The sequence below is a fragment of the Ochotona curzoniae genome, unplaced genomic scaffold (assembly GCF_017591425.1).
Source record: "Ochotona curzoniae isolate NIBS_2020 unplaced genomic scaffold, NIBS_Ocur_1.0 contig_1, whole genome shotgun sequence".
Lineage (NCBI taxonomy): Eukaryota > Metazoa > Chordata > Mammalia > Lagomorpha > Ochotonidae > Ochotona > Ochotona curzoniae.
In genome coordinates, this window is record NW_024464918.1 from 4,259,951 (window position 1) to 4,286,803 (window position 26,853).

The 26,853-nt window shown below is 47.7% G+C and overlaps 1 protein-coding gene across 3 annotated transcripts in view; it reads left to right on the forward strand.

Annotated features, from left to right (window-relative positions):
• Positions 1 to 26,853, forward strand: part of SPOCK1 (SPARC (osteonectin), cwcv and kazal like domains proteoglycan 1) — a 400,415-nt gene that overhangs the window by 250,439 nt on the left and 123,123 nt on the right. For all 3 annotated transcript variants that reach the window (XM_040982062.1, XM_040981992.1, XM_040981908.1), the window contains one exon: positions 20,111 to 20,225. In XM_040982062.1, coding sequence (XP_040837996.1) covers positions 20,111 to 20,225 — 115 coding nt within the window. The remainder of the gene's footprint in view (positions 1 to 20,110; positions 20,226 to 26,853) is intronic.

Below are 26,853 nucleotides of genomic sequence, written 5' to 3' on the forward strand. Positions count from 1 at the left end.
CCTGCCCAGGGGACAGCAATGAAGGGTGGGAGGCAGGAGGATCCCTTGGTTGCCCCCCTGCCAGGGTGTCAGCTCTGGGATCGGACAGTATGAAGGCCGCAGAGATAAAACTGCCAGAAGAAAACAGAGGAAAGTGTGTTAGGAGAGGAGGGGGACTATTCCCCAGGGCAGAGGATTGCTAAATTAATTACTCAAAGTTTAGCAAAATTCAAAGGAAGAATAATTAGACAGCCTGTTATAGCTAAAAAAGCAAGTTATCATGTTGTTTGCCAAACAATGAAGGAACAAGGGCTGGGAATTACACTAAAGCAAGCAAGTCCTCCTGGAGGGCTCCCCCTGGCCCCCCATCCATATTGTCTTGGGAGTCAGTGTTAAGTGAAGGAGGGAAAATATTTGAACTGTAGTTGTTTGTTTGTGAAGAAAGCTGTGTTCTTAAGGAGCTCAACATGGTACAAATACCAGTGCCTCTGGGACCAGGAAAGCAATTAATGTGAGTGGAGGGGGAAGGCAGGGACTGATGTGAAACAGAGTAGAAAGAGAGGAAGGACATGGAGGTCAAGCAGGCGGCCATGTGGGAGGGCAAGCCCCAGTGTGGTCGGGCCTGCTGATTCAAAACAACCCAGAAATGTGTACTGGGTTTTTTGTAAGAGGGACATGCATCTTTTATTGCTATCAACTTATTGTTTAATTTTTTAAAAAATTTTAATTGGAAGAGTGAGAGAAAAAGAAATAGACCTCTCATCCACTGCTTCATTCCTCAAATGAAGCCTGCCTGCAGAAGCAGAGGCCGGGTCAGGCCAATGTCACGGACGCCAGGTCTCCCACAGGAAGCAGGAGCCATCGTCTTGTGCCCTCAGGCAGCACATGAGCAGGAAGCTAAAGCAGAAGTGCAAGAGCAGGAACTTGAACAAGCCACGCCAGTGTAAGATGCAGTCATCTTTAGTAGTGTCCGCAACTTTATTGCCCAACACCCACCCCAAGGGGCTTGTTTTAAAAGCACTGTAAGGTGAAAAACGCAGCTATAGGTGAAGCTTATTGTGACCTCTGGGCACAGCAGCTCTGGATCCCCATGTGGTTGAATTTTTATCCTGTCTCTTTGTGCTCTAACCCATGAGCAAGTTCAGTATCCTCTCTGAGCAAGTGTCTGTGTCAACTTGACTGTGAAACTTTGTGGAGGTAACACCTGCCTCGTAGGGCTGCCCTAAGGATTCTATGAGCTCATACATGCCAGGTAACTGTCAAATACTTACTCTTGTTTCCTTCAAATGTCTCAGGAGATTGGCCCTTTCTAATTCAGCCTTCCAGGTGATGCGTGGTAAAGTCTGTACTTGACAAAGAAATGAGGCATTAACTTCCCTACTGCTTAGTACATCCAGTTTTCCTATAGGGTTTTCCTTTGAATCCGAAGGGGCGCTTCTGTAGCACCAAATTCTCATAAGGCGTTAGGCCCTGGAAGATGCACATGCCAGCTTCCATTGAGGAGAGGCATCTGCATGCGCCTGCTCACGTCCAGCATGCCCAGCATCGAGCGTCACTTCTGCAGCCATCCTTGGCGGTACCTGTGTTCTCCTTGGTGCCTGGGGAGCCGTGGCAGCACTCCGAGAGTCCTGACGTCACGGTTAGTGGCCCTTTCCATCCTATCAGATGCCATTGTGAAGCTTTGCCCTAATGCAACCATTCACACTACTCCCCGGAGCGGTCATGAACTCAGTTTGCAAAGTTGTCAACTTGCTATTTAGAAATTAATTAGAACTCAGTGGTGTGATTCATTAGTCTGAGTTGACAATTCTGGATGTCTAACTTGGCTTCTAGGAGGAAAGCTTGCTAGGTTGAAAGCCCAGTGGCCCAGCAAGCCTGCCTGTGTGACACAGACTTTGAATTGGCTTCCAGGCCTTCTGCCCTTGTTGATTAGACAGGGTTCACAGAGAGACCAGGCTGGGGTTTTGTTTGCCTGACAAAGGAACACCCCAGGGAGATTCGCTGCCCATTTAAAACACATTTGGGCATGAAATGGATACTGTTTGGATTACACAGAAACTCATCCTCTCATTAGCTCTTTCAGGACCACAAAAGGCCCCATGGCAGCTGTAGTCCCAGCTCTGCTGCCAGAATCTGAGTCACACATATACATGCAGAGAGAGTATTTGAAGAAAAAAAACGGCATCTTCCTTATTTCACTTTTTTCTTAGCCTTTGACCTTGGTCCTTCTATTTCCCTAGTGCCAAATCCCAGTCTTGCACTTGATCATGTCAAGCGGCGGATGTAAAACCATGTCTTCGCCTCTCTCGGCACTGGCAACCTGGTGACAGTGATACAAGTTCTGGGGACTGCCCAGGTTTCTGACACAGAGTTGTGAGCGTGGAGCATAGGCCACCGAGAGGAGGACTCAGCAGAGCAAGGGGGCTGGTGTGGAAAGCAGGGTCAGTCTGGCAGTGGAGGCAGCTCATGGGAAGCCTCCCAGCAAGTGGAGATCAGAGGCAAGATGGTTTCCAGTGTGGGTTCAGCTTCAGTTTAAGGAAGACCTGGAGAAGGAAAATGGCCCCATTTGGATTGTTACAACTGAGGAGTTGGGACTAACATTTAGGACCTGCTAAGATCAGAGTGAAGTACTGAATCTGTTGTTTTATCCAGTCCCTCTAACCACCCAGTAAGGTAGCTGGCAGGAAAAGAAGCTGCATAGCCAGCGCATGGTCACACAGCACCCAAGGAGCTGAGAGCAGGGGTGGAATCCATCACTCTCAGGCCCAAGGTCATTTTACTTTGGCCTTTTCACATCCTTGATAGGACACACATGGATGGCTTGCTTCTGTGAGCAGAAACTGTCCCAGAAGCTTGGAGATCTGTTTCTGTTTGCTTACCTTTGGCTCTGGCAACAGCTGCTCAAATCCCCCTTGTTGAAGCAGAGCCTGGGTCTGTCTGTCTGCGTACACTGGGGATCGTAAAGTTGAGTTCAAGCCTGGCACATGATGTTGCTGATGCAGTGAAGTTAAACTTCAACTTGTTGCTTCAGTACCGGGTGCCCTGTTGCTCTAAGGATGCACATCTGAAAACCGGTCAGAAATTCACAAGGTATATTGAGACTTCCTTTATCCAAAGCTTGAGGGTTATTTTCCATCTTGGCTAATTGCTGTTCTTCTTCTGGAGTCTTCCTCTATCTTCAAAGGACTGGCTCCATTTTTTAAAAAATTTATATCTTTTATGATACAATTTCATAGGCTCAAGGGTTTCCTCTCCCACCCTCCTCCAGTCTCCCCCAGTGTTTTCTGTGATATTATTGCAGTAGTGTAGTCCTCCAGCAACAGTCAGAAGTCCATCATTCTGCTGTTTAAGTGTATCTTGACATTGTGGGTATAGACAGCGATAGAAAGTCCAGCTTCCTGGTGTTGAAATATCATTAACAGTTTCATTGGGAGTACAGCTTTTGTTCAGGAGTAGAGGTGCGTGCCACAGTGTATCTTCATTTCATTTTTGCATGGAGGTTGCCTCGGAGAGAACAAATGTTTGTCCGTTTGGGATTGGCTTTTCACTGAGCATAAGGGTCTCCAGTTGAAATTATTTTGTTGCAAATGGTAGAATTTCATTCTTTATGGTTGAGTAGAATTCTATAGAGTAGATGTATCACAGTTTATTTATCCATTCCTCTTTCAACGGGCATCAGGTTGTTCTCTTGTCTTCACTATTGTAGATTGTGCTGCTGTAAATACAGAAATATAGGTAACCTTCTAATATGCAGATTTTATTTCCTTTGGATATATTCCCAGTAGAATAGCTGGGTCATACAGTGTAGATTCATTTTCAGTTCTCTTAGCACTCCCCATACAGACTTCCATAGCCCGTTAGCCCACCAACAGTGAAGTAAGTAGTATACGTTCTCCTCACATCCACGCCAGGAGGTTGTCAGTTGAGTTCCAAGCATAGGCTACTCTCAGCTGTAGTCAGGTGGAATCTCAATGTGATATTTATTTGTATTTCCCTGACAGCTAGAAAGCCTGAGCTTTTTTATATATCTAGTAGCCATTTGAATTTGTTCTTTTGAAAAATGTCAGTTCGTGTCTTTTGCCTATTTCTCCACAGGGTTGGTTGGTTTGTTGTTGTTGAGTTTCTGAAGCTCTGTGTAAATCCTAAATATTGTAGGAAAGATTTTCTCCCATTCTATTGGTTCCTTCTTCAGTTTGTGGATCAATTCTTTCCTTTGCTGTACAGAAGCTTCTTCCTAGTTTGATGTAGTCCCCTCTGTTTTGTCTCTGATTGCCTGTGCTTTTTGTGTAAGGCGAGAGGCGGGAGTCTTGCTTCTTATTTCTCCAGGCTGACATCCAGCTGTCCCGACAGCATTTGTTGCAGAGACTTGGCTTATTTTCAGTTCTCTTGTCAAAGTTTACTTGGCTGTGGCTGTTGGGACTTACTTCTTCCTTTCTATTCTTCCTGTTTCATTTATCTTTGATTCTGTACCTGTACCAGACTGTATGGATGACCACTGCCTTGTAGCATGTTTTCAGGTCTAGGTTTGTGATTCCTCTGGTTTTACTTGTACTTTCCAGGAGAGCTTTGACTGTTCATGGTCTCTTGTGCTTTCACCGGATTTTTCTGTGATCTTTTTTCTATTTATGAGAAGAATATTGTTAGCACTTTGATTGGGATACATTTGAATCTGTATTACTTTCAGTATTATGGACAATTTATGATGTTGATACTGCCAATCCAGAAACATGATGTTCTGTTTCTTTCTTTTTTTTTTTTTAATGTCTTGTGCTTTTCATCATAGAGGTATTTCGTGTCTTTCATTAGGCTTATTCCAAGGTCTTTAATATGCCTCTCTGCCAATTTAAATGATCCTGTACTTACAAGTTCTGTCTCAGCCATGGAGTTATTTGTGTATACTTGGGCCATCAATTTATATTTATTAATTTTGTATCCTGCTACCCTGCCTTATTCTGGTATGAATTCCAATAGTATATGGATTGCGTTCTTTGGTTCTCCTATGTGTGATGTCATTTGTGACAGGGATAATTTTAATTCAACCTTTCCAATTCAAATTAATTTCTTCTTTTTGCCTAATAGCTCTAGCGAGGACTTCCAAGACTATGTTGAATAACAGTAGAGAAAGTAGACATCCTTGTCTTGTTCCAGATCTTACTGGAGAAGCTTCCAGTCTTTTTCCATTTAGTAGGATGCTGGCATTGTGTTTTTCATATATTGTTTTTATTGTGTTGTAGAATGTTCTTTCCATGTCTGTCCTGTGTAGAGTTTTTAGCATGAAGTGGTATTGGATTTCATCAAATGCTTTCTCTGCATCTATTTTTTTAAAGATTTATTTGTTTTTATTGAAAGGCGGATATACAGAGAGGAGGAGAGACAAAGAGGAAGATCTTCCATCTGATGGCTCACTCTCCAAGTGACCACAATGGCTGGAGCTGGGCCAATCCAAAGCCAGGAGCCAGGAGGTCTTCCAGGTCTGCCATGCGGGTGCAGAGTCCTAAGGCTTTGGGCTGTCCTTGGGCTGCTTGCCCAGGCCACAAGCAGGGAGCTGGATGGGAAGTGGAGCTGCCGGGATTAGAACCGGCACCCATATGGAATCTCGGGTGTGCAAGATGAGGACTTTAACCACTGTGCCATCACACTGAGCCCTCTGCATCTATTGAAATGACCATATCCTTGTGGTTTCTATGCCACCACCTCAGAGAGGTGTTCCCTGATGACTTCATCCAAAGTAGCAACAGGGAAACTCTCTCTTGCATTGCTCTTTTGAAGTAGCTGCTTCAATCTTACCATTGTCTCTTCTTCACCCCTTTCTTCAGCCCTACTCTCTTCTCGCTCTTCTTTGCCATCTCATCGTCTCCTTAACAGATTGTAAATTCCTTGAAAGCAAGGTCTTTATCTCAGTTATTCTCTGAATACCTAGTGTTTGTAATAGCACTTGGCTTATATAGCTTCATGAATGGAGACTGGATGGAATAAAGTAGCCCCTTTACTAACAGAGCAAGTCCTTTGGAGGAGACACATGTCAGGAACTTTGGATTCAGAAATGGGGAGCAAGGCTTGGTCCCTGGCTTCAGAGATCAGGCTGGAGGAGTGCTGCAGCCTGGGAGCCTGGTCTTCACAGCCCTCAGCCCCCATGACATCGCAGGCAGTGCTTTGGGTGAGAAGCTGATTTTGGTGGAGAGGACAGATGCTGTTGCTGGTCTCTGGAGGGAGGATGCTTCTGGATTTAGGCAGACTTGGAGTCACATCCCAGATTGACCACTTAACTGTACAGTCATTGGCAATTTCTAGTTCTGTTTTCTCATCTGTCAAGTTGAGAAAATGTTGGCTCCATTGAGTGTTTGTCAAATTGGAATGTGTTTTTGCATTGGATGGTGCAGTGTAAACCCAGAAGGCCTGAAAGCATTCCAACTGTTAGAGGGTTTGTGAGTTTTCCAGTGTGACTGAAGTCTAGGTAAGTATGGACAAGGAGGCAAATATGGGCAGAGAATGGGAACTCAGTTCTGGAAGGGAGTTTTGGGTCAGGCTATAGAAAGAGTGATGAGTGAGTGAGTGTCTCTTTCGCTGTCTCTGTCTCTTGGTTAATAACACTTCTAGTTCTTAAACAAGAATATCTGCTTGCCTCCTTTGCAGCCGTGATAGTACCCAAAGACAATTTTTCTCTCTGCTCTGTTATACCCACTCCATGTTTATTATTTATTGCTACAGAACAGGAAAAGAAAATTGTATTCCTTGTATTTGTTCCATGCTAGTCTTAGGAAACCCCATGGGTACATGCCCATTATTTATTATTGCATCTGTCTTCCAGATGCAGTGGTAATTGGCCATTGAGTGGCACATTTGTGGAGAAACAGGCAGAGCAGGGATCATTGTGGGCAAGGCTTTGAGTATGAATTGCTTAGTTTATTTGGATGCATATGGTGGCATATTTTAACCCAGATTGAATAGCACGAGGCACAAAAGAACAGTCAAACAACAAGAATATATGAAATTTAAGTTATATGGTTCCTACCTCGTGCAGTCTCTCAGCCTGAGATGGTTTCTAATAGCCTAGAAGTTGCCCCCAGGAAAACTCAGCTCCATTCACCACCAACTTTGCCATGATTACTTCAATGTTATCAGTTAAGGAATAGAATTTAATAGCCTTGGAACCATCCCACAGAAGCAGAAATGGATCTGCCTTAGTTGGAGAAAGAAAGGGCTCAGCAATGAATAGTCTCCAGTTACCCATTTATAAATCCACATCCAAGTGTTTCTGAAAAATTAACAGTGGGAGCCTTGAAAGCAATAACAGCTTTAATTTTTATATTCATACCTGGGAGCCATAAATGCTTGAAACTCACCCACGCACCTCATCTAATGCTTGGCATAGAGAAAACTCTCAAAAATCATTGAATCATGCAAGGTCAGTTCTTTGAAGAGCCGTGAGCCTGTTGACCAGTGGGACTGATATCCTTGGGAAGGACTGGTGTGGAAGTCTGGTCCAGGGGGCCAGAGGGTGCATTTTGGATTAGTCAGCTTTAGCAAGAGCTGGTTTGGTCCCACAAGAACGAACAATTTGCTCTGAAGGTTCTTTGTATGTACTTTTGCTGGTATTGATTTTCTATCATAGATATCAGTACCCTGGAGAGCACTTCAGTTCATTCTAGGACCCTTTAAACTTGATAAACACTTGAAACACTTATCCAACTTTTCTTCCCAAGAGCCCCTCAGGGAAAGTAGCAGCAAATACTTGTATTGAAGTTTAGGGAGGCAGAGTCCAGCTTTGCAACAATTGATTCTTTTTTGTAAGATTTATTTTATTGGAAAGGCAGATCTATAGAGAGAAGGAGATACAGAGATCTTCATCCACTGGCTCACTCCCTCAATGACCACAGTGGATGGAGCTGAGCCAGTCCAAAGCCCTGGAACCAGGAGCCTCCTCCAGGTCTCTTACGCAGGTGTCCTGTCCCAAGACTTCAGACCATCCTCTACTGCCTTCCCATTGCCACAAGCAGGGAACTGGATGGGAAATGGAGCAGCTGGGACACAAACCTGTGCCCATATGGAATCTTGGCACATGCAAGATGAGAATTTAGCCACTAGACTACTACTCCGGGCCCAACAATACATGCTTGATGTCTCATCTATACATGTTTATTTGAATTTTGTGTTCTGTTCCATAGCAGATAAGTGATTGCCCTAATATAAAATGTAGCTCTAAAATGGCTACAATTGTAGGAAAATAAATACTGCACATTTGCATGCTTCCTGGGTTTCCCTACCATCTGAAAAGAAAGGATTATAGTAGACTTGGGAAAAGAAGAGAAAAAAGGGAATGGGACAGGCCAGGTAGACACATCTTGTGCAAAAGAGCCTGTTTGAGTTTCTTCAGCTAGTTATAGACTGGTCAGGAAGGCTTCTAGTGAATCAGACTCATGTTGTCTCATTCAAGCTTTACTCTGAGACTCTGCTGCGCAGAATATCTGATTTAGAAGTGAAGGTCGCATCCCCGGCTCTGAGAGGTCATTTGCACACCCTGTCTGATGGAGGTCACGGTTTCCCTGCAGATTTCATCATTCTGGGTTCAATTATCACCTGTGTCTGCAGATCTCCATGTCACAAGGGGGCAGATATTAGATGGGTGGCCAGTTGCTTTGTCTCAGAGAGCTCTAACCACACATACCTAACATGCCTTGCTGAACCATGCCTGCCCCACTGGACCCTGCTATATTCCATATTACCAGCGGTGCTGAGAGCAAGCTCTTGCTTGGATCCACAACAGTCTCTTTGTCCATCCCTAGACTTCTTTCTTCGTAGCCTTTAACCAGGGATGCTTAAATGTGGGCTCTTTGGCTCCCCTACCTTTTCAAGTCCATGGCTGTCCAGCATACAGACTTTTAAAGCCTGAAGACCTTCTCCCAAAAATAAAACCAAGAATGTGAAATGTAACAGTGGAGATTTGTGTTCATGGCTGTGGTGTTTGATTGCAGTGCACGGGATTGAGGTGGATGCAGGCTATACTAGAGAGGCTTGACCAGCGAGTGGTTTGGGACTCATTAGGCAGCAGAGCTTTTATGGGCAGAGTGGTCCTTAGCTTGCTGTTCCAAAAGAAGTGCCAATCTCTCTTGTACAAATGAGTCTGTCAACTTGAAGTTGGAAAGCCTGAGTATATTCATGGCTCTAGGACCTTGGATCTCTGACATGTGCAGAGTCCTTTGCCCTTGGTGGACATCTACTCTCTGTATGTGAGGTGCAAATCTAAAAAAAAAGAAAAACCAGTAAGAGTGACAAGGATGATAATATGGGAGCATACCCTGTGGCCAGGCCCTGTGCTAAGCAACTCACGTGTGTCCTATCAGAACCTCTGTGGTCCAGTCAGCTTGATCTATTGGCCTCCAACTGAATTCTGAAGTTTGGAGAAACCCACTAAGATGTTGCACAGCCAAGAAATGGCTCAGCCATACTTCTCCCAAGCCCACGGCTCTTTTATTCAACCCTTTGGTTGTCAATAGGAAATTTGAGGGACATTTGTGCTTTTTTCTGAGTTTTCCCGTCTTCATGTGACCAACAAGCAATGGTGGCTGAATAATGATGAAATAATTGGAATGAGAAGAATGGAAAAGTTGCATGTTTCATAGGAATTTTGATTGCCGTAAAGTGAAATACAGGTACTGGAGACAGAGACAGATTTTCTGGGCCGTAGTGATCTTTAAAGTATTTCCTTTTTTATGTCAATATTTGATTTTTATCTTGCTTTTTTTTGTGCCCTACTACTGTCATAGATTATAGAGTTGGTTCTTTTGTATTTTGAGTAATTATTTTTCCAATTGTTCATAAATGTCTTATGAATAATGTCTTATGAATAATTTATATCAATTGCAATGAAAAAGAATTGTTGTAATGTTTTAATAGATTCAGGCCATTTTGATGAATGAGACTTGCTTGTAGATGGTGCCCTGCCCTCTACTTAGAGGTGAGGTCATGCGCAGTGGCCCCCGTGGCTATTGTCCAGCTCCACCTGGCTTTAAGCAACGCTGTCTACATGATTGTGTGTTTCTGGTGCTACTCTCCGAAAGAACCTGACTCACCTGCTCCCTGCTATTGTATTTTATGGTTTTGGAAAGATATATTAATTTATTTAAAAGGCAGAGTTAGAGAGAAAGAGATGCCGCTTCACTCCCAGACGACTGCAGTGACGGAGTGTGGGCCAGGCTGAACTCGGCAGTCAAAAGCTTTGTTTGAGTCTTGCCTGTGGGTGCAGCAGCCCAAGAGCTTGGGCCATCCTCCGCTGCTTCTCCCAGGCTATTAGCAGGGAGCTGGATCAGAAATGGAGCATCCAGCACTTTAACCAGCACCTAAATGGGATGCAGACACTGCTGGCGTTGGCTTTCCTTGGACTACAGCTGCCCTTCTTGCTGTTTGTTCAGGTGGACGGTTAAGCTCACTGAGCAGTGATTTTGCCTTTCAAAGAAACTGACTTTGCATTCACTGTGAAAGTAATTCAAGTTTCTCTGAATGCCAGACAACCTGGCTATGACTTCTTACAGTGCAGTGGTTTCTTTAGCGTTAAGCAGCTCTCTGTGGGCTCTTAGGAATGATGGACAAAGGGATGTGTTCTAAGCCGTTTTCCTTTAGGATCTGGTGCCTCTGAGCAGCTGCTTTGGTAGAGACTGACCAAGACTGGAGCCCGGGTTCCCTGACATCTGTGTGTCTGTTCCCAGCTGCTCTCCTTTCAGTGTCCTCATCAGGTCAGAATGTGCAGTGGCCCATTATTCTGTAGCTGCCGGCAACACTGTGCTGACTGCCCCTCAGTTAGACGACAGGGTGTTGAATGGAAAAGCTCCCTTTCCTTCCTTTCTACTTAGCCACTCCCTTCCCTGCTGTCAGTTTCTCTCTGCTCACCACCCACCTCAGTAACTCATGGAAGTGAGACTCCTGGTCTGCACTGTCCCAGAGCAGAGGACCAAGGACCTACAGTATTGGGGTGACAATGAGAAGGGAGGCTGGTGGCATCCTGGGGCTATAGGTCTCTTAAAATGCATTTCCACAGCTAGTGTAGCAGAGCTCTCCGGATCCCTCTTGGTCTGATGACCAGGGTGTGTCAAGTTACCTTGATGGATTCCCCAGGGCTGCTCGAGATGCCTTGCTTTTGGATGTACTTGGCCTAGCCATTTGTAGGTAGTCCTTAATACCTTCCTAGGAGAGGTGAGTACCCTGGACTCGTCTGAGGTCCTCAGCCACAGTTGGGTCTTGTCTCTGTTCTATAGACCAAATGGTTTAGGAAGCAGGAGGTGACTACGCCTTTAACAAGTGGCATTTCCAGACCAGCCAGCCCCAGGGAGCAGCTGGGCTGCCCTGGCATCCTAGGGGGACCCACATTTGTTCACAGATCATGGCAGCAGCAGCCCCAGGAGGCAGAGGGCCATCAGTCAGGAGCTGCAGAGGGTCCCCGCGCTTCAGCAGGCAGATCAGGACTGGATTGGGAGGGAGGTTTCTTTGTGAGGGAAGCAGCTCAGGGAGGGGAGAGGGGACTCCTGGGATGTGCACATCTGGCTTTGCCACTGATGCTCTAGGGGACTTGAAAGTTACTTTTCCCTTTCAAATTTGCTTTCTCATCTTCAACTTGCTCTGTTACTAAATTATTGTAATATAACTTATGTTGTGTGTGCATGTGTATATTCATTTATCTAAAATGCTGTAAGATATTTCACAAACTGACATCTGGCAATGAAAGGAATAGTAGATCAACTGAAAGGTTAGGAGTTGAATGCTTGCCACCCTGCATGTGCTAAAGACCCAGCATCCTGGGTTGTATTTGGACATTGTGCCTCAAAGGAAGTAATAAAAGGTGAATGAGCTTTTAAGAATGGCATGGACAGAGTAGGGACCTGGGAAGACCTGAAAAGAGGGGCACCTGCAAGCCAGGAACTAAGCATCCTAGCACCCTGAACTTTGGTCTGTCAGCCTCCAGTACTCAGAAAACCTGTTGTCCAAGTTGCTGGCCTGTGATACTTCATCTTGGCAGTTTGGCCAAGCTAGTACAGATGGGCAACAGGTTGTTTGTGGTCTTCCCCATCATAGTCCATTCCCATGGGTATTCTTGCCTCATATGTGGGCTTACTGGTCAAGGGATATTCTTTTTGCTTTATAAAGGTTATTTATTTTAAGGTTTTTACTCTCATTTTATTTGAAAATGAGAGGAGGAGAGGAAAAGAGAGAAAGAACACCAGAATGAGACCATGGAGACCATGGGGGCCAGCACTGTGGCATGTGGGTTCAGCTACTGCCTACCATACTGACATCCCATGTGGACACCAGTTTGAGTCTACGCTGCTCCACTTCCAATGCATGCTCCCTGACAATGCCGCTGGGAAAGCAGTGGAGATCGGCCCAAGTGTCCAGGCTCCTGCACACATCTGGGGGACCCAGATCAAGCTCCTGGCTTCCACCTGGCCCAGTTGTGGCTATTGTGGCCAGTTGGAGAGTAAACCAGCAGGTACAAGATGTGTCTTTCTCTGCCTCTGTCTCTCCCTTGGTTACTGTATCTCTGCCATTCAAATGCATAAATAAATCTTAAACAAACAAACAACAACAACAAAACAGAGGCCTTCCATCTGCTGACTTGTCTCCCAAATGCTTTAAAATAGCCCAGGCCGGGCCAGGCTGAAGTCAGGTACCTAGAACTCCATCCTGGTATGCCATGTGAGTGCCAGGAATCTAGTCATTGGAACCATCAGTGTGCCCCATGAGCAGGAAGCTGGACTGCAAGCAGAGTGCCAAGAATTGATCTAGGCACTGCAATATGGGATGTGGGCATCCAAGCACAATGCCAAATATTTTTTTAAAAATGAAAGAAAAGAACGTGATTTAGTTTTGACACAGAGTGGAGTCCCTAGGCCCTCGGTTTAAAGGAGTAGGAATGGTGTGTTCACAGGATGGTATCATTGCTCAGCCGTGCCCTGTGCCCTCTCTTTGTGCCATGCCTCTCCCTGCCATTACAGTCACTGGGTGCACAGGTCAGCCTTTGCTGCCACTCAGCCGGCTGCCATGCCTGGATGACGACCACTAGACACCACCAGCCCCTTGAACAGGAAAGCCGGACATGGTGAGGGAAGCTTTCCAAGCTGCCTTTCTTCTCCAGTTTGAGCAAGGCCTATGAGCAGGATTCCCTGCTTTGTATTCTGGGAGGCTCTGTTGTCAGCTCCCCGTAAACAAGCCCCTCTGGAGAAAGGGGTGGTAGGATGCATGCACAGGTTGCCATGGGGACAGACAAGCAGTAATAAATGTCCAGGATCTGAGCTTGGTGAGGTTTTTGCCATTTGGAGTCAGTTCTTTGTCAATCATCCATCCAGTCACTCCTAATGACTCACTGGGAGTGTCTGCTGTTGGAACTAACCTTGACTGCGCGTGACTCAGTCAGAGGCTGATCTCAAAGCAGGAGACAGAATGCCGTCATCGATTTGTAGACTTTCTGCAAACTGGGTGATCTTTTGTCTAAAGAGGCTCCTGGAAGCTACCAGACTTAGATCGCAAGTTCACAAGCTGTTTTAACAGAAGTCTTTTGCTTACTGGTCTCAGAGTCATGTATGCTTCAGTGTCTCCAGGAGGAGGGAGCCAGAGAAGGGGACAGGGTACAACAGACAGGAACTGCTGAGACCTCCAACTCTTAAGTCTCCTGTTGTTGGAACAATGAGATTATGCAGCATGTCTGCTCTTAAATCAGAGTGTCATTTATTTATTTTATTTGAAGCACAGAGACCCCAAAACAGAGCTTCCATCTACTGGTTACTGTGTAAATACTCACAGCAGCTGAGACTAATCCAGGCAGAAGCAGGAACCTGGACCCCAGACCCAGGCAGAAGCCAGGAACCTGGACCCCAGACCCAGGCAGAAGCCAGGAACCTAGACCCCAGTTGGGGTTCCCCTTTGTGGGTGACAGAGATCTGAGTACTCGAGCTATCACCCACCGCCTCCCACAGTGGGACATAGTAGGAAGTGGAAAGCAGAATCAGAGCTGAGACTCAAAGCTGGATGGCCCTACATAGGATGCAGGTGCTACTAGTGGTGTTCCAGCTGCTGTGCCAGATGCTCGCTCACGTGTGGTGTGTCATTGTCCACAAAGAATGCATTCGTGGGATTCCTTCTCTTTGCCCCTCTGTTTCAGCCTTGGGATGGAAGGGCACTCTCAAAGCCAGCAGGTTCCAGCAGGTTGTCATGGAATGTGGTGACTATGACTCCTCAGAGTCACTGTGGTTTCCAAGCTCAGCGACCCTCCTCATCCCTGCCTTCCATCCCTGCAAGCCTGACAGAGCACTGCAGCTCCCCAAACTTGCCACTGTCTCTCATCCCCCTAGAAACATTTTTGCTTTGACTCCAAATATTCTATTACCTGTTTTTAAAATTTTTTAAATAAATATTCATTTAAAAAGCAGAGGAACAGAGTTAGATTCTTTGTTTGCTTAGGGTTCTTCCATTCTTTGTGATTATTATTTTTCCTACTTAACATTTGTTGTTCTTGGAGTGTTAACCATGTGGAAAACCCAATAAATATATTTAAAAAGGGCAGGAGAATAATCTTCCATCTGCTGGTTCACTCCCCTCATAAGCAGGATGGCTGGGACTGGTCAGATTGAGACCAGAGCCTGGAATTTTATCTGGGTCGGCCACGTGGGTACAGGGTCCTTTTCTGCTTTCTAGATGTGTTAGCATCTAGAGGTAGAGCAGCCAGGACTCAAACTAGCACACATGTGGGATGCCGGCATCATTGTGGCACATCTGCCCCTGCTGGCTGGTTTAAATCTACTTTTCTGTAGCTGCCAGTCTCTCAAAAAAGCCTGACCTGAGTCCTGGAAGGCCGACTGGGTGCTTCACCCGGCCCTCGATCACTGCAGAGGCGCTGCTCTCCAACCTGTTCATGCAGAATCAGCAGAATGAAAAGGAAGCTTTGTGCGTGTTCCTGGGGTAGACACAAGGTTGTGGCGCCTCCCAGGCGACCGAGGGGCCCTCCTTGCCTTCTCTGCGCATCCTCAGAGGGGGCCAGGCTCCACGGCTGCAGATTTCCTCCTCATCCCGGACACCAGTTATCCTATGAAATGGTCGCAAGTACAGAAAAAGGCTAGATTCTGACTTCTAAAATTAATGTAACTAATTAAAAAAATAACTCACTGAGCTGAAAAACAAGTTCAGAAACAATTAAGATAATTAAAATATCACCACCTTAATTGAGACCAAGCAGTGAGCTTAAAAAAAAAAATAGTTAATTTAAAAAAATGTACACGGAGCCGATAATTAACTGGCTTTTGAATTGAATTCTTTGCAGCTCAAGAAATCACTCTTTAAATTAATTCTTTTCTTGGCTTTTCTTTGAAAAAAGTTTTTGTGAAGATTGCTTTGCAAAATTAATTGGCCATGTATCTGTGCCAGTTGACCCTTGATTGTCTTTGGTCTGTGGTTCAGAAAGATGAAAGGAGCCATCAGCAGGTACCTGCTCTGTGCCAGGCACCTGCTGCTCTCGGGGCCCAGGCAATCCCCACAGGGGAAGAAACCCAAGAGGTGGAGGGGGAAGTAGGCCATGCCATGGTCCAGGGAGCCCTGCATCCCGCCACCCTTGCGCAGAGAGAGGATGAAAGGTGGAGCCGGGCCCCAAGAAATCATCAGCATGTGGCAAGGACATTTCCAACTTGCTTGCGGCTGTCGCTGATGTGCAGTGCATTCGCTCTGCTCTCACCTGCACAGCTCCCCCGTCTTAGTCAAGGGCCCTTCCAGTGCCCTCACTGTGGTGATTTCTTACAGTGCGCTCAGGAAAGTGGAGCCCTACAGCCCCATCCAAGGCAGGTGCCACGGATCTTTCAGAAGTGTCACAGTCTGGCAATGCCTAGAGAAACATATTTGGGATGCCTGCATTGAAATGAAAATGACACACTCTTCACCCCCTCTTATCCCAGTGTTGCCATTATTCAAAAATAAGGCATGTCCTGCTGATGAAAGCAGCCTTGGCAGCTTGCTGGGGTGTTGTTTTCTGGTCCTGTGAAGTTCATTTACTTTCAGTAATTCCCATGATCATTTGAAGTATTCAGACCCTAGTTACTAATTTTCAGCAGACTTGATTTCCATATGCAAATTGTTAGGTATGTTGTGCAGAGTTCAGTGACTTGCAGTGTTCTTGTTAGTAGTTTGGGTTGGACGTTTCCCTAGCTGTCTTATGAGATGTTCACTGACAGAATTACAGGGCTGATCCTTTGGGGTAGTCTAATGATGGGGCGGGTCGCGGGTGGCAGGATCCACAGAATCAAAACGGGCTCTGCAGGGGCTAGGTGGGCTCAGAAGGGATTTGCTGCATGCAGACAAAGCAGATGAGGGGGCATGGTTATCAGGGTAACCAGGAGAGGGGCATGCACACCCAGGGGTGTCATGGGGCTGGTGACCTTAGTCTTAAGGTGTGCATTGCTGGGGAGAGGGGAGGTGGGGGTTGCCCAGGATCCCCCCCCCATCATTGTCATTCTACCCTGAAGTCACCTAGACTGTTATTTATTAGGGGTTGGGCCCACAACCAGCTTTCAGAAGGTTCTGGATGCTTCTCATTCTGGTGGTATTTCTCATTGAGAAGCTTGGATTCTGAATGTTCTCCTCACTGCTCATTAGCACCCTCTCTTTAAGACCTGTATTTGTAGGATGAGCCCATTCGCAGCAGCCACCTGCTCCTGTGGTGAGGCGGATTAGATGTGGGATGTGCATTCGAGGGCTTCGAAGCACCAGGAGCCCTCATGAGTGCCCCCTGTCCCTGGAGAACAGCCTGTACGAGCCCAGAAAACACAGCTGAGATGCACGTACTGAGCACCAGGTCAGTTCCGGTACTTGCGGACGTTAACCGTGGGATGCTCATAACAGCCAGCAAGCAGTACAGCCTTCGTGTTCCCATTTTACAGAAGAGGAAACAGCAGTGAGCTGGGTGCCAGGCCCAGAAGCCTGCTCTGCCCCACTGAGCCCTGGTACAACACCTTTCCTCCTCCTGTTCTCCTGCACCACTGTCAGCACTTCCCCTCCGCCCCCCAGCTTTCTTTGTTTCAGTTTGAGAAGTGGGCCCAACACAATGGCTCAGTGGCTAAATCCTCACCTTGTAAGTGCCACAATCCCGTATGGGTGCCCAGCTGCTCCACTTCCTTTCCAGCTCCTTGCTTGTGACCTGGGAAAGCAGTAGATAGTTTTGGGATCCTACACCTGTGTGGGAGACCTGGAAGAAACTCTTGATTCCTGGCTTCAGATTGGTTCAGTTCCAGCCATTGCAGCTACTTAGAGAGTGAGGCAGCAGACAGAAGATCTTTCTATCTCCTTATTGCTGTGAATTTGCCTTTCCAATAAAAATAAAAGTATTTTCTTTTTAAAGTTGAGAGACAATGAGTGAGCAAGAACGTCTGTATTCCCATCCGCTGATTTGTTCCATGGATGCCCATAGCAGCTTGCACTTGGCTGGGGTTGAAGCTGGGAGCGGAACACAGTGCAGATGGCAGGGACCTACGACGGAGCCGTCCCCTGCTGCCTCCAGGTGTACTTCAGCAGGAACCTGGACTCTGCAGTGCGACGCAAAGGCGGGGGGTGTGGGTGTGCTAACTGCCTGCCCCATGGCTAGGCCGAAGGGCCTCTCCTCGTTTGTTGTCCTTGTGACTGCACAGCCTGTTGATGTCAACTAGTGTCCATGTGGACTTTGTGAAGTTGTCCACAGAGGGAAAAAGAAATCAGATTCTGCTATCAGATTTGTCATGTCACACAGCAGGTGCATCTCCGTAGTCAGCTCTTCTCCCTTTCTGGTCTCCCTATGTGCACATCTTCCTGTGTTTGTAGCACTCAGTGTCGATTGGGGAGCATACCTCGGCTGGGGCTGCCTGTAGTCCGGGTGGGCGTGCATGATGGAGCAACTGAGGGCTTCCAAGCTCAGCTAGCTGGTCACCATTTCTCACTGTCTTCCCTGGAATGAATGTTGGAGCCTGTGCCCAGGGTGCTCAGGTACAGGCCCAATATTCACGGAGAGCAGGTTGAGGGGAGGCTGTACACAAAGTGAGCGTCACTGTCCAAAAACCTGCTCCTCACACCCACAGCAACAGCCCCAGGACCAGGAGCTCCACCCCAGGACCGGGAAGCTGCCCTACTGATGCTCTCCCCCAGAGGCAGCCCCCAGCCTACCAGCTGCAAGTGAGCCTTGTCCCTGGGGCTCTGTCGGCCTGTCTTGCAGCCTCTGCTGAGCTGCCGGCAGCCCAGCCCTCCCGTGGGCAGAAGACTGCACCTAGGACTGCCCCGGGCCCTTGGTCGCATGGCTGTTCTGCACAGTGGAGAGTGAACCTCAGTTCCGTTATGGTTGCCGTGGGAAGGGAAGGTGGGCCATGATGGCCGACACCAAGCGGCTGTGTGGGCGAGGGCTGTTGTCACAGCAGCCCTGCTGTCCCTGCTTGGGATGCCAATCTGTGTAACCAAGTGTTTGCACAGGAAAAAGGGAAATTTCACCTCTGCTGGCTGCGGTGCTCTGTTGTGACAGATTTACCACCTTGTGGGCTTCAGGCCCTGGAGCTGCCAGGAGGCACAATTGCTTTTGTTTTGCAAGAGGAGCCCCTGGGGGCTGCTGGGGGCTGCTGAACAGCCTGTGCACCTCAGTGTGCTGAGCCCTCAGGGCCAAGAGCTGCCACTGAGCCCCCCCCAACACGCCACAGTGTGGGAGACCCTTCCCAGAACGACTGACTCAGCTCCTCTCACACCCACTTACTCCACCCACCAATGACTGTATCATATAGGTGATTTTTTAAAGATTTATTTGTTTTATTGGGAAGTCAGATACACAAAGTGGAGGAGGAGAAAGAGAGAGGAAGATCTTCTATGCAATGATTCACTCCCAAAGTGGCCACAATGGCTGGTGCTGAGCCATTCCAAAGCTGGGAGCTGGGAGCCTCCTCTGGGTCTCCCATGTGGGTGCAGGGTCCCAAGGCTTTGGGCCATCCTCAACTATTTTCCCAGGTCACAAGCAGGGAGCTGGATGGGACGTGGTGCCACTGGGCTGTGAACCGGCACCCATATGGGATCCCAGTGCATGCAAGGCAAGAATTTTAGCTGCTAGGCTATTGCATTGGGCCCATATGGTTTCTTTATATATTTGAAAGGCATCTCTGAGTGAGGAAGAGACTGTGAGATCTTCTGTCTCTTGTTTCATTCCCCCAAAGGTCTCAACAGGCAGGGCTAAGCCAGGACAAAACCAGGGTGGTGGTGGTGGTGGTGGTGGTGGAAGGGGCATACGAACTTGGGCCAGCTTCTCCTTGCCTTCCCAGACACATTAGCAGGGAACTGGAGTAGCAGGGGGTCATGCCAGTTCTCATAAGGGATGCAGCACCGCGGGTGGTGGCTTAACCTGCGTGTCTTGGATGTGTGTCTTGGGAGGGCCCAGACAGGCTTCCCTGCATTTGCCTGTGCTGACCCCCTTGCCTGGGTCTCTCTCTCTATCTTTGCTTTTCAACATCCTGCCCATCCTTCAAGATCCAATTCACATATTAATGCTTCACTAATCCTTGCCCTAGAAATTGATCTCTATTTTTCTCTTGAGCTCTGTTATCATTTTATATGCCCGTCATGGCCCTTATCTAATTTCCGCCTTGCACAATAAATATTTATAGGCCAGCGTTCTCTCCCCTCGCTGCCACATTGTGGCTTTGCATGCTGGTTGAACTGCCTTACACATCTCGAAGTTGTTCTTAAAGTTCAAATGGGTTATTTATGCACAGAGTGAGTGTGGACTGAACCGCAGCAATGGCCTGCATCCTCAAGGACGTGTGATGTGATGGGAGCTGAGCAGTGTACAGCGTGAGGGAGATCCTGAAAAGCAGTACGAGCAAAACAACCAGAAAGAGGACGTGAGCTCCCAGTCTTTGGATACTTTAGGGGTCTTCTAATAAAACAGGAGTCCCTACCTAAGATATAGACGTCAAAACTCCCAAAACATGAGCATCACTGTCCTGGTGGCAACAGGGGTGGGTACACTGATGCATTCCATTCCACTGTCCGCCAGCCTCTGAAATCAGCGGAGTGACTACATAGGCCTGGTTTATTTTAGTAGGAACGCAGAAGACATTGCCCTGGAGCGCCTAACTGCTCTCTTCTCATTCTTTTTGCTCAGCCCTGGACCCATCCAAGGACCCCTGCCTGAAGGTGAAGTGCAGTCCTCACAAAGTGTGTGTCACCCAGGACTACCAGACTGCCCTGTGTGTCAGCCGCAAGCACCTGCTCCCCAGGTAAGGCAGGCGAGGAGGTGGCTGGAGGCTGGGAGGCACCCTCCAGCTGGCGCATCTCAGAGTCTCTGAGGGGTTTGGAGGAAGAAAAAACACATTGTTATGTAAACTATTCAGGACTGTCATCTTGCTGTGCTGTCAGTCTGTTTTCAGTCCTGCATTTTTAAGGATGTTTTTAATGCATTCTAGCTGCAAGACAGGCAGATGGAGAGAGATCTTCTGTTGTCAGTTCGCTTCCCAAATTCCTGCACTAACCCTGGGTTGGACCAGGCTGAAGCCAGAAGCTTGAACTCAAGCCAGGTTTCTTCATGGGGATGGCAGGGACTGAAAGCTTGAGCCATGACTCCAGGATTCTTACGTGGGTAGCAGGCATGTGAACTGGCGTCTGCCATCTTTTCAGATGCATTAGTAAGAGGCTTAATTGAAAGTGGAACAACCGGAACTAAAAGAGGCTCTGATAAGGAGTGCCAGTGTCACATGAGGTGGTTTAACCCAGTGCACCACCATGCCATCCCTGGCTGAGCTCGTGGGGTGTATTGTAACTCCCGCCAGTCTCACAAGTGGCTTCTTCTGAACATGCTAGAGGAAGTGCCACCCTCTGCAGTCATGGCTGATGGAGAAACAGAGCAGGTTTTCTGCCATCTCAGCCAGGCCTGGCTCCTCAGTAAGCACCTGGCTCTGGATCAGTGGGGATTGTCTTAAGCATTGCTTAGAGAGCAGTTGGCCTTGTGGCAGGTGTTATACCCAACAAGTTAAACTGCAGCTAGAATGTTTATGTTTTGTATCTGAACTTGGGTCTCTACCAGTCGTGTGGGAGACAGGGATCATAGGTACAGTAAGTACCAGCTGGGACTTGGACACACCCTGGCTGCAGTGTCAACGTTCTCGCCCCTGTTGTGTGTTGTCCTCTTTGTCTCCCTGTGTTTGTCTTCTCATCTGTATGCTCTCACACAGTACAACAATACTGAGCTCCTGCTGTGCGCCAGATTTACGTTAGGTGCTGTGTGGCCAGGGTAAACAGCGGGCCCTATTGCTCCACTCGGAAGATCAAGTTAATTAGGGAATGGGATGTATAAAACATTTTTGTAAATGGTATTTGTAATTCCTTTTGGTGCATACCTACTTGAAGAAAATTGGCCTGGATTTCCCTACTGTATAATTTCTGCTTTGTCTACTATGGGAAAATTATGCCCTCTTTTTTTAGAAACACTCATATACCCCCGCAGTGTTGGGGTGTGTGTGTATGTGTGTGTCCCCAATGCATGTCCATTCTAGAATTCAGGATACAGACAACTCTTCCAGGAAATGCCAGAGAAGGGATTCTTCCTTGTAAACTCAGGTTTGTGTGAGGCTAAATTAGCAAGCGGCCTGGTCTTCGATTGGGTCCAATATCTGTGGTGTTGTTCTGAGCATGCCTTGTGCTTGTGTCGGAAACACCGCGGACTCCTTTGCCTGTGTGGAATGTGCAGTTTTCTTCTCTTGTCACCTGGTGACCGCGGGCTCATAGCAACCAGGGGCTTAGATTTGGGAATGGAACTTTTGCCAGTTCCATCCCTAGGTGGGCTGCTTCCCATGTGGTCTCGGCAGGTGACTTGACCTTGAATTTGTGCTCCTGTGTCTGTTAAATGAGGAGCAGGCACGGCTTGCCCCCTTCTTCCTTTGCACTTGCTGGAGTGTAGCCTGTGGTTGTCATCACAGAATTAAGGAAACACTTAGAGGACATGTCATACATGTCTGCTTTCGTGAGGCCATGGAGATGCTACCTGAAGCCTCAGTTGAGGATCTGTTCTAACTGCTAAAGGGATCATGGTTGCAGTTTCCTGGTTCACGCTGGGATGGATCACAAACACCCAAAGGTACATGCGCCTGAGAATTAACAACTCGTGACAGTGCCCTGCCCACTGCCCAGTCTGACGCTGCTGCCTTTGGCATCCCTGTGTGACTGAACCCTTGAGGGCCAGCATGAGGAGTCCAGTGTGCTATACAGTAGCCCTCTTGCTGATTCTTAGTAGACAAGGATTCTAGAGACAACTGCACTGTGTGTGTGTAGGTGGGACAGCCCCCATGAGACTTCTCTGGTTGAGGTGGCATTCTCACTCCACTGTTGGCATGTGGAAGGCAGCCTGGTCCAGGGAGGCGGTGGCTGTGGATCCTGCCTGCAGGATGCACTCCTCTCCTGGGGATTGCAGACATCTCCCCAGGTAAAACGTCTACCCTACCCTCTGGCTGGGGAGACCAGGTTGGCTACAGATTTTAGTCCTCAGGGAAGTGTCCTGGTGACCAGTGCCACCTGGCCAGCTTCTTCTGCAGCAGCTTGGGAGGCAGGCCTCAGGGGGCAGTCAGGAGCCTGCACAGGGAAAAGCCCTAAGGCCCCCTGGGAGGCTCCACAGTCAGCTTGAGCACCAAGCAAGACCAGCCAATGAGAAGTCCACAGGCTTTTCTCATCCTAGACCTCAGGAAGGGAGTGAGCTGAGAAAGGGGGAGGCGGGTTAATGCTGAGATCCTGGCCCTCAGTAAGAGATTTCCAGGGGGAGGGAGGAAGGGGCAAGCAGGGCAAGGTACCCTCCCACACACACCTTGATTCATGTGTAGTTCAGGTTTGGGGTGGGTTTCAGCTAAACTCATTCTGTCTTTGTACACTTTTTGTTTCACCTTTCTGGGCGATGTTGCCTGCTTGGAGGAATTGAGGTTGTTGCCATGTGTGCCTCTCTCAGGATTCCCCAGGGGGCTCTTCATGCACTCAACAGTCTTGTGGAGTCAGCCTACAGTCAGAATGTCTTCAGGAAACCCTCTCTTCAGTGACTTAAAAATATTCCAGTTTGCTTTTGTTGCAATGAGAGATGATATTTATTATAGAGAGCATTAAAAATAAAGAGAAGGGAAAAAGAAATGCACTATGCAGTGGGCATGTTATCTAAAACAGTCATTCAAATGGGGCTGTGTTTCTACCCGAAGTTTCTGTGGGTCATGGGACTTTTCCACTGGTTTGTTTTTCTCAAAGTGTAGCTCTCAGTGATGATTATGCTACATCTAAAAGTGTATGTTGGCCCCTTTCAATTGATATTTTGAAATGAGTTTTTAAATGATATTACAAACTCATTATAGCTGTAAATTTTAATGCTTATATAGCACATTATACAAAAAATTAAATTGAAATGTGTCGTTAACCTAAAGATGAAAGATTATAAAACTTTTAGAAGAACCCTAAAGAAAACTGACCGTGGCTTTGAAAGAGACTTCTAAAGTAGGACACGCACAAAATGATGAACAACAAAAAGTAACATAGAGCAATGAATTGGATTTCATCAAAATTGAAAGTTTCTGGTCTTCTAAAAATATTTGCAGAAAAATAAAAGGAGCAGTCACAAGGGGGGACATTTGTAGAAGGTGTGCAGCCCAAGGTTTCATTCCTTGATACTTCCTGAAAGTGTATTCCATACTGACTGCTCCATGAATGTCTCTGGCAGCTTCATTTGTATTTGCCCCAAAACGAGCCAGTGCAGACAATCCAGACGTCCTGGAACATGTGAGCATATACACCAGCTGAGATGTTCACGATACTGGGGCTCTGCGCAGCGGTGAAAAGGCAAAGACTGCAGCTGGCACATCCAACGCCACAGACGAGCGAGAGCAGTTATTCCGTGTGAAACAATTCCAACCAGAAATGTAGACATAGTATGATCCCCTCTTTCCTGAAACATAAAGGCGTATAGACTAAGGTGACAGGAAGAAGATCATTGTGTTTCCTGCAGAAGGAGCAGGAGGCTGGTCCCTGGGGTACCAGGCAGTGTTTCAAGTTTGATGCTAAAGAGGATGCTTAAGGGCTAACATTGTGGCACAGTGGGTTAAGCTACCAGCAGCAACACCGATTCAATACCTGGCTGCTCTGCTTCCAATCCAGCTCCCTGCTAACGCACCTGGGAGGGCAGCAGATGATGTTCCAAGCACTTGGGGCTCTGCCGCTCCAGTGAGAAATCCAAAGGGAGTCCCTGGATTGGCTGTGGACCATTGCTGATCCGATCATTGCTGCTATTGTGGAAGTGAATTGCCAGGTAGAGAGGGCTTCTCTCCACTCCCCCTCTCCCTCTCCTTCCTCCTCTCTCCCTCAACTCTTCCCCTCCCCTCATCCTCTCCCCTTTCCTGTCTCCCTTTCCTCCTCCCCTCTGTTACTTCCTTGTGTTAAATAGATACGTAATTTTTTTTAAAAAAGGAGGATCCTTCTAGAACCAAATACCAAAGATCCTTGGTTTATTTGCAGCCAGAGTTTTTATTACAAGTATGTGTTATTCTTCCTGACTTAGGTTCTGTGTCTGAATGTGGACCAAGTGTGGCTGGGCTATAGTACCCAACAGTAAGAACCAGAAAAGGTGTGGGCTGGTTGGGCAAGGCCACTATTCCTGCCAGGACGGGAGGTGGACTAAGTCAATCTAGGCCAAGGACCCACCAGTGTGCACGACATTTGCCACTGGGAGACCTGTTAGAGGAGCTTGGGGACCTTCTTTTTCAGGGTGCAGTTCCTGCAGGTAGGCACAAGAACCAAGACTGGGAGCAGCCCAAACCAAGCCAGATTGTGGTAGCTGCCATCATACATGTGTTGCAGGTCTGGGGGCAGGCCACGCTATGCTGTTCTTAACACTCACTGGCAGATCTGAAAACCAGGACAAAGTACAGGACAGACCTAGTTGGACTGCAGCACTAGCCAGTCCACATTAGGGTCAAGACTGGGGGCTGGCTGAGCTGGGATAGATGGCAGTACCCTCCAGCATGAGCTTGAACCACGGGCAGATTGGGCTGGGCCAGGGACAAGCACCTGCTGGCAAATGCTGAGGTGAGGTAGGCCATGCCAGACTAGGCTGCAGTACCCACCAGCACGTGTGAGACCCGGGGTTGCAGGGAGGTGCAAGCCCAGTGGGGGACTGTGGGAGGCTCCCCTGCTGGGCCACTACTCCCACTGGTGAGTATGAGAACTGGAACTAGGGGTAGACCAGGCCAGGCAGAGCCACAATAGCTGTTGTACTGAATGTGAACGGGGTTAGGAGGAGAGCCAGGCTGGACTGATGGATGCATGAGCTGAAAAAAGTGCAGGTTGACTGGGCTTTGCTGCAGCATCAGCTGGCAAGTGCCGGCACTGGGAGCAAATCCTATCAAGCTAAACCGCAGACCCACCTGGATAGTGCAGTATCTGAGACTGAGAGTAGGTCCAGTATGAAAATGGTGGGGATCTGATAGGCTGTGACTCCCACTGGTGAGCATGAAAACCAGGGCTGGGGGCGGGCCTGGCTGTTCAGGCAGTGACACCTGCTGGCATGAGTGTGGGCTCAATAGAGGGATTGGTTAGGTTGAGCTAGGCTTCAATACCCATTGGCATGTATGAGAGCTGAATGGGATGTGGGACAGAATGGCCAGTCTGCTGCACGTGATGGCAAGCACTGGAACCAAGTCTGGGAGTGGACCTGGTGGGGATTCTTGTGGGTTGCTCCGACTAGGCTGCAGTTCCCACTGGTGTATGTGAGGGCCAAGTGTGTGGTGGTCAGGGTTAGGCTGTTTCTCAGTAGTAAGAGAGGGGGCTGGAGACAGAACTGAGCCAGCAATCGCAATTACCAGTGTGCGCATAGGTTGATTTGGGTGATGGACTAAACTAGACCCCATACTGGCAAGCACACACAAGAGTCAGGTTTGGGTTCACTTCAAATGAGGTTTCTTTGTGGATCCCCCCAACTGAACCACTGGACTCAGAACTCTAATCATGGGGAGAATCACAGATCTGTGGTCTGACCAAGGAGTGCGTGTATCAGAGCTGGGCCACCTCAGTGGCTTAGACTGAGCATGCCCAGATGTACATAGAGGATGTAGCAGTCCATTGGGGTCTACAGAGGACTTCTGGTACCATAGCAGAGGAAGGAGGACAGAATAAATTGGTCGACTACCCCAGCCAAGTGTTGACAGCAAATATCTGGGCAAATGGAGAGTCTAAGGTAGACTGTGTCAGCTAATAGGCTTTGGGAGGATTTCCTCAACCTTAGAGTAGCGGGAGATTGACAGCATTTCAGAATTATCAAAACCACTTGAGTTGGACTGTTGGAACAGGCCCCACACCAGGGACCCTGTGATGACAGCAGGTGGCCATTCCCCATCCTCAGGTACTCAGGTGGTTGGGAGGCTGGATGTGGCTTCCTTCCCAGACGCAGGAAGAAGAAAAAGAAAATTTGGACACAGCAGTGGTCTCACCCACTTTCCCCTAATCCTTGACACTTCCCACCCTAATCAACTAAACATTATCAAAAATAAAATTTATATTTAAAAAATACATATTATCTGATGGGCTGGGCCAAGAAGTCCTCAGGCCTGCAGAGGGCGCTACCTGGAGGACATCTCTTAGAGAGTTGTGCTGCCTGTGCTAGCTGGCTTCATGTGGGTGGACGAACAGGTGAGGAGGTGTGAAGGTTTTCCTACAGAGTGCTGAACATTGATTTTTACCTCTCTGTTGCCATTGATTTTCATTTGGAGAATGGAAAATTGAAGCATTTGTTTTAAGCCTTTCAGACAAGCCACATTGGCAAGTTCTGCAAGTGTATCGTGAGTGGGGGAACAGAGTCTGGACAGATCTTCCAGGAGCAAAACCTCTAGGGAG